The sequence below is a fragment of the Aegilops tauschii genome, chromosome 2 (assembly GCF_002575655.3).
Source record: "Aegilops tauschii subsp. strangulata cultivar AL8/78 chromosome 2, Aet v6.0, whole genome shotgun sequence".
Taxonomy (NCBI): Eukaryota; Viridiplantae; Streptophyta; class Magnoliopsida; order Poales; family Poaceae; genus Aegilops; species Aegilops tauschii.
The window spans coordinates 561,201,186-561,209,410 of NC_053036.3; the positions used below are offsets into that span (position 1 = coordinate 561,201,186).

The following is an 8,225-nucleotide window of genomic DNA, read 5'->3' on the forward strand; positions in this document are numbered from 1 at the left end:
AAACATCACAAATTGAACCCAGTGCGGTAATTAATATGATAGGAAAATAGACCATCACTATTTGTTCAAAATGCAAATGCAAAGATACCATCTACTTGGCACAATCTACTTTGGTCAATGTCTTCCATAGAGATCCCATTTCCTAATTGAAACGAAGAATGCATGACCCGCATTTAAATGAAGAACAATTATTTATTGAAATTCGATGGTCCAAGTGGCTGGTTATTATCATATAGCAGCACCACCTGAAAGCATCATATAGCAGCAGCAGCAGCTCAAAGCAACTCATCATACATCAGCAGCAGTAGTAGTGTGCAATTCATCATATACCAGCAGCAGCTCATAGCAATTCATCATATAGCAACAGCAGGAGCGGCTTATAGCAATTCATCATATAGCAGCAGCAGGAGCAGCTCATAGCAATTCATCATATAGCAGCAGCAGGAGCAGCTTATAACAACTCATCATATAGCAGCAGCAGCAGCTCATAGCAATTCATCATATAGCAGCAACTCATAGCAATTCATCATATAGCAGCAGCAGGAGCAGCTCATAGCAATTCATCATGTAGCAGCAGCAGAAGCGGCTCATAGCAATTCATCGTATAGTGGATCAGAATAAAAATTTGGCAAAAATCAGAGGAGATCCTCACCTTATTGGATGAGCTAATCCTTCAACAGCACCTCAAGGCCACGTCCTAGGAGGAGGGGAGGGGGAATAAGGTGCCTTCTGCCGCAGTGTGGCATCAGCCGTAGTTGTGCGGCGCCCGCCGGAGTAGTGCGTTGGACGGACCACAGTGGAGCAGCTGCTGGAGACCATGAGAATGAGGGGCGGCACCAGAGGGAGGAGCAGCCAGGGAGATTTGGTCCTACCCGCCGGCCATGTAGCCTAGCTGGACAGAGCATCGTCGAGGACCAGGCCAGATGGGACCAGTGGCGACGGCTCGCTGGAGGAACCCTAGCGCTGTAGGCAGGGGATCGAGGTAGAGGTAAAGGGGAGAGGAAATGCAAGCGGGCATGGCAATGAATGCTTGCGTGTTTGTTTTTACTTGAGGGTCAGGTGTGACGCGAGCGTGAGCAGTTGCATTTTGAGTGTAATATAGGCAGACAACAGAGTCATTTCACTATTCCCCTTCCCTTCAATTTTTAGTGAGCTTCTACCCGAAACACCCCCCCCCCCCAAAGCGAAATAAGTTAAGCCCAAGCCCATAACTCAAAAATGACTTCTTTACATGTTTTATGGCTTATTTTGACAATAAGCTCTGGAAAGGCGGAATAGAACTGACCCTTAACCTGCAATTCAATTGTGCGTGCAATGATGAATCGCTCCTGCCTGCTATAGTGTACATTTAGGCATCATCATACATGGCATAACCTAATACATGTGCATTCCATTGTATAATCTGGAATATGCAATGTTTATGTTAGTTCATGCATTGCACATGATGTTTAAATGCCCCTTAAATCTGGCCAGTCAAGTGATGGTCTTTAAGCCTCCTTCTTTGCTTCTTTTCTTGATACTCCCTCCTTCCATCTATATAGGGCCTCATGTGGTTTTCAAGAACGCCTTTGACTATTGATAAGACTAATAATACATGAGATGTATAATGTGAAAATTATATCATTGGAAGCTCCTTTCACGTACGAATTTGACGGTATGCTTTATGTAACTTGCATCTCATATATTATTGCTATAACTCTTCGTCAAAGTTAGCCTCGAAAAACGATTAGGCCCTATATAGATGGAATGAGGGAGTGTAAGATTTGCTCACACATCTATTCAATTGCTTGTTTGCATCAGCCAACCATACTAGGACTGTTTGCTTTGATTACTTGTTGTTCTTGACCTAACACTCTTACAGAGCTTGTCAACGATTTAAACAGTAAGGGCTGCTGTAGTGGGGCCTTGTCTAACTCATAGGTGACATAAAAGTTTGGTTGTACACTAAAGTAGGCTCTCCAAGAGTACCTGGAGATCCAGTTCGAAGGTATGCCTAGTTTCTACATAGTGCAGACATAGTAAATGCTCATTTCATTGTGTGAAAGTGCAAGAGATGTGGCATGTTTCATTATGTGGTATTGTTTTTTTATAATCTCATCCTTTTTTGTTGTTCACAAACTGGAAAGTACGCATATTTATCTTCCAAGGAGACGAGTAACTAGTTTGTGTCACCTTGCAGAGGGGGTGCAATGAAGGTAAGATTGAGAATTTCCAAGTACAAGATGTTAGGAAGGAGCCTCGCAAGAGAAGTAGGAGCTGCGCTGAGCCTGTTCAACTAGTTAAGGTAAGTCACTATATCCAACTCAACAGTTCAATTCCTTGTTTGTTTCAGGCATAGTCAATTTGCTCTTTTCAATTGCTTTATTTGTCCTCAGTTAATGAGATGCCCAAACAATGATGCCTGATGTTGGGTACTTGTATAACTATTAGTTGACATAATTAAAGGCCTTACCATTTAATTACTCTGGCGAAGTGTGCCTGAAGCTTTGAAATCTATTAACCAACTATTATTGCATGAGGCTCACAATCTAGTTTATACTAGGCTAATGATTCCATAGTTTTGCTTGCTGTAGTAGGTTTGTATGAATCCCACTGCTGTTCATTATGCTCCCTAAGACTTTAATTGAGCTACAGAATGGCCAACTGCTTGCTTACTTATACGCAACATGTTGTCTAAATTTGTAACTTGTCTGTGTTTTGGATTGGGCCCCATCATCATGCTCCTCTGGTGAGCTAAGAGAGATTTCTGTATGCAGGCTGCACAGACTACCTTTTTATAATTTTTAAAATATCACCTACTTATGCTTCATGACGTGTAACATTATTGTTAGTCCTGTTTTGCCATGTACAAAATAGTCTGTCTTGCTCGCTTCACTGTTGTAACTATATTTTTGCCCTAGTCATGTGTACTCACAGAAACATTTGAGGATGAAGTGACATCAACACAAAGATCTACGAGCAGTGCAGCATGGCCGTTACAGAATGATTATGGATTGGAATTGGAATGTGCTGATGTTCTCGAGCATCAACTAGAGGTGGCAAGACAACGTGTACATGATTCTCAACGTACAATCAACAAGTTGAGACTGGACATGCAGGTATTAGATGCAGGAGTCAAAAAAATGAAACAAGACACTGAGGTAACCACGAAGGAATTGGAGATTTTGCAGACTGAAATTTGTGCTATCTGAATCCGGCCAATCCTTTTTTTGAAGAGATTATAGTTCAAATGGTAAGTTATGTTGATGCGTGTCCATGATGTATGAGCTTTATTTGTCCAGTGTATGTAATTTGCTGTTTGTGTATGCTTTATAATCACTGGTGCCGAACTATAATGCCCAGTGGGTATATTCGGCTGTAATTTCTTTATTGTATAGTGTAGGATTATTCTACGTTTCTATGCTTTTTATTGTATAGTGTATGTTTTTTAGAGGCGATAGTATAGAGTAGGATAATTCTTGAATATGCTATATCGTTGAAACGGGGGCCAACACGCCCAAACATTGCCTGGACGCCATACAAACGAACAAACATGTGCAGTCAAAGCAGGCCTTAATTGGGCTGGTCAAAATAATATTAAGTGGATCCCAAATGGGCCCACCATAACAACGGCTCTTAGCAGGCCGTCAACAGGCCTAAAGCTCGATAGGGTCGTATAAATGGAAATGTCCTGCGGGCCTTTAGCAGGTCGAAATAAATGTCAATTTTGTCTCAGCCCTTTTACTTTACGAGCCAGTAAGAGGCCGAAAGTGTTATAGGCCAGAGGAGGCCCAATTTTGCAAACTAGGCTTTTAACAGGCCGAAAGTCGCGTTGGGCTAAAATGATGCCCTGCGGAACGTGGGCCCCTAATGGACCTAAAGTCATAGGCCCAATTGTAGTGCGGGCACTTAACAGGCCGAGAGACAAAATGGGCTAAGAGTTGGCCCATTAACCGAATGGGCTGAGGACAGGCCTAAAGTCACCGCGGGCTAGAATTGGCCCAACTGCAGAATGGGCCGAGAAAAGGCCGAAAGATGTTCTGGGCCGTTAACGGTCTGGAACTGACGATGGGCTGCTAACAGGCCGAAAGAAACTCGGGCTGCAATTGGGCCCAAAAACGTAGCGGGCTATTAACGGGCTTAAACTGACGATGGGCTGGAAATTGTCGAATCTAGAATGGGCCTTTGATGGGCCGATTCTGTGTAACTTGTATGGGCCGTACTTGTCAATGGGCCTGACTCAAGTAGGCCGCTAATGGGCCGGCCTGCTTATTTTGACAGGCCCGGCCTTTTCACCGGAATGGGCCTCTGTTGGGCTGTGCCACGTGTCGATGTATCATAGGCGCCTCCTGTCCAATGAGTGAAGGACATCTGTCCCAGCTGTGAACCAACACGTGTTTCCTCCGGCCAATGAGAATTTTACACATGGAAAATCCCCATTGGTCCGGTCTATTAACGGGTTATCGGATCCAAAATCGGACCCGATAGCTTAACGGCGAGCCGTCACGGTCGATGCCATGTGTCTGTCACCCTTGACGAAAGCACTTCTATGACGCGCGGTTTATCGTCATGGAAGTGGACACTTCCGTGATGATAATTTTCGTAATGTCATGGAACACTTCTACGACAGCACAGGTATGACTATCTTGATTCTCTCATAAATTTGTCATGGATGTACATGCATGACAGAAAACGTGACCTACTGTGACAAACACGTATCATCACGGAAGTGTATTTTTTTATAGTGTCATAGGTAGGGGCGGGCGCGGGCGCGGCGCCGTAGCCGCTGTAGGGGGCGGCGTTCTGCGTGGTGAAGAGCGCCTGGTGGCTCGCCGGACGAGGCCCAAGGATGCCCGGAGCGGGAGCCCGAGGGACCGATATCGAGTACGCGTGTACGACGCCCGTCCACGGGTTGGTGGCATAAGTCTAGGGTGGGGTGGCCTGCTGCTGCTGACGAGCCCCCCCCCTTGCGCCTGTTTGCGCCCGCCCCTGCGGCGGTTGCCGCGGCGCCCGCCACCCGGCTGCGGCTGCTGGGGGCAGCGGGAGGGGTGGGGTGCGCGGGCGGTAGGGGGAAAACCCCGGAGGCGCGGGGGGCGGCGGCTGGTGGCGGGGAGCAGGCGCGGGCGGGGCGGCCGGTGGTGGGGCGCCACGCGAGGTGCCAGCGGTGAGGGCGTGGTGCTGCACACGCTTCTTGACCCCCTTCATCCGGCGCTCCTTCAACCGCAAGTATGCCACAAACTTGGGAAAGGAGGGCTCCGGTATGAGGGAGAGGTTGGAGGCGGCGTTACCGAAGTCCTCGTTGAGGCCGGCGGTGAGCATGCTGAGGAGGAGGTCGTCATCAAACCTTGGCGCCGATGTCACGGAGCTCATCCGCCAACGTCTCCGGCGGCGGCAGTAGTCATCGATAGACTGATCATCCTGATGACAGTCAAAAAATTCCTGCTGCAAAAAAATGCAGCGTTGAAGCTTGTTGTCGGTGAAGAGGTCGTTGAGCTTGACCCACACGGCACGGGTGTCATCACCATCGCTCACGACCGTATGAAACAAGTCCTTCGAGATGGTGGTGAAGAACCACCGGATGAGCGTGGCGTCGATCGCGGTCCACTCGGAGTCGCCCACCATGGCGCGGGAGTCGACGGTGCCGTCAACATGATCCACGAGATTGTTCTCGCGCAAGAGCAGCGAGAAGTACTTCTTCCACGCGAAGTACGTGGCGTCGGTGGCATCGAGGACGACGGGGACGCGGTCGTGGATGTTGATGTCGTGGATGTCAGCGGGGTCCGGCCCGGCGAAGGGGTTGGAGTAGGTGGAGGCGGTGGAAGACATGGCGGCGGCGTGGTGGTGAGAGGAGTGGGTGGCGGCTAGGGTTTGGGGAGGGAGCGGCGCGGCGGGAGAGGCGGCGCAGTGGGGGGAGGCGGCGCAGCAGGGGGTGTGGCGCGGGGAAGAGAGGCGCGGCGCGGGGGCTGCAGATGGCGGCGGCAACGGCCCGAGGCGGCGGCGCTAGGTTAGGCGGAAGCGGGAGAGGATCGACTTGCGATAGATACCATGTAGAGAATGATTTGGTGCATCGATATCTCATTGATCATGCACTAGGCACATATATATAGGTACAAGGGGTGCGACCGGTATCGTGTCTCCTAAGATACACGTACATACAGAGGGAGACAGACACTACAGGTACTGCATCCAAAACCCAGACCTACGGACGTGTACACATGTTCAACAGAGATGACCAAACATCGGCCTCCAGCAGCCTGCGGTCAAAGTCGTGCAGGTTTGGAGCGAAGCTTCTTCCGGCTACTCCGGTTGTCCAGTACGTTGAGCACGGCAGCGTCGGTGATAAGGGTCATCTGCGTTCTTTGGTGCACTGCGCCCCAGGCGATCCAAGACGCTCGCCGCTGTTGCCGCTGGCAGAGATTAGACCAAAGGTAGTGGCGCCTTGGGACCTAGATTGGTTGGCCGATGCTTCTCACTTGGCCGCAAGTGGTTCGTCCGATCGATGCGAGGGGAGATTTTTGTCCTGGTCGTGGTGGCACCGGCCAGCCACTCGAGCGTCGGATTACGGTAGCCATTCAAGGCTCTTCATGAGAGTTTTTTCTTCAGATCTGATGGCTGCTGCCAGCAGCTCGCACCGACGAGGTTGCGTGATATAACCGGAAGGCTTCGGAATGCATCTGTTCTGAAAAAATCGATTTTTTTTCCTTTTTTTAAAGCAAGCGTTGTCTGGTCAAATAGTAAACTGTGACCTGTCAACATGATAGAGCGAACCAGAACACCATTCGAGCACTTGTCTTCCTATTCGGCTGGCCCATAAGCGGGGGCGCGTGTGTGCCAAGAAGGTGAGCCGGCGCTTAAGGCGCCCTATAGGAGCTCCCGGCCTCTAGTCCACGTCTGCATTGCCAAAATGAATTAATTTATTCTAAATAAAAAGTCCCTGTTTGCACCACCCGCAATCCCCATGTCCGTTATAGATTGATTTTGTTTATTTATTACTGTCAAAAAAATAATATTCATTTAATTATTTTTGTAAGAAGAAAAAAGAATTAAACGGACATTAAGTTTTCCGCCCAAGATTGATATTGATATATGCTCATCAAGTATATTTTTGTATCTACAATGACGGCTATATAAGCACTATCTGGATATGATTTGTTATCAGCATCATAAACATCAGATATACTACTCATCAAGTCAAGACAATCGTGCATGCCACAAACCATGGGTGCTTGTGAGGCTCTCTCCTGCCTAGTCCTCCTCTCACTCCTCGTCTCGTCAAGTGCTTCCACCCTAGACGACGCGTGCAAGTCCTTGGGCGCAAGCAACGAGGACATCAGCTACGACTCCTGCATCAGGTTCTTCCGGGCCTTCAGTGCCAGCGCCACCGCGGACAAGCGCGGCCTCGTCGTCATCGCCGCGAAGATCGTCCGAGCAGAGGCGGCGAACACCCGCAACCGCATCAACGCTCTCAAGGCCTCGGAGACGGACAGGAAGATCGCCAGGCGCCTCTCCCACTGTCACGCGCTGTACACGAGCACACTGCACCTGCTCAACGCGGTGGCGAAGGCCATCAAGTCGGGTCATTTGCAGGACGCGGAGGCGAACCTCAACGCCGCGATGGAGAACCCCGACGCGTGCGAGGAAGGGTTCCGGGAGCTGGGCGTCAGGCCGCCGGTGGCCGCCGAGGACTACGAGTTCACGCAGGGGTGCTCCATCGCTCTCGCTATAGCGAGCACGTTGTAGCTAGCTAGCCCCCGAGGATGTGAATCAGACTAATAGTTCTAGCAGCGAACATTTGGATAGAGTAATAAACTCTTGGAACCCACGGTTTAAGATCAATGAACTTTGCAACTACCTTTGGCTGTTTTGTAAGAATTGATTTTGTGGTGAGCGGAAATAGCAATCAGACATTAAACCAATGTCACACAATCTGCATATGATCGTGGCGATTGACTAAATGGATGTCAAGCATTAATGTTCGTGATTACTTTGGATATTCGCACGCCGACTAATTTCTTATGCAAAAGATGTTTACAAGATAATTAAGTACATGTGAACAAACCTGTGATGGAATGATGGCAAGGTTGATATACTGGTGCTCGCATTTATTCTTGGATTTTTTTCAGAATTTCCGGCGATGCGCGTTTGTGGGAGGAGACGTTCCCCTTGATTACGAGGCGCCTTTGATGACTTTGTCAATCTCAAGATGATATGCCGGCTTAGTCTCTCAGAGATGCTCACATGGATAA

General features: G+C 48.9%; 1 protein-coding gene across 1 annotated transcript; it reads left to right on the forward strand.

The window, feature by feature from the left end:
* Window positions 1-6,633: 6,633 nt before the first annotated feature.
* LOC109742101 (putative invertase inhibitor) lies at window positions 6,634-7,825 on the forward strand. The gene has a single exon (XM_020301176.3). It carries the CDS (start codon window positions 7,186-7,188, stop codon window positions 7,717-7,719), a length of 534 nt encoding a protein of 177 aa, XP_020156765.2. The 5' UTR covers window positions 6,634-7,185; the 3' UTR covers window positions 7,720-7,825.
* Window positions 7,826-8,225: the final 400 nt, after the last annotated feature.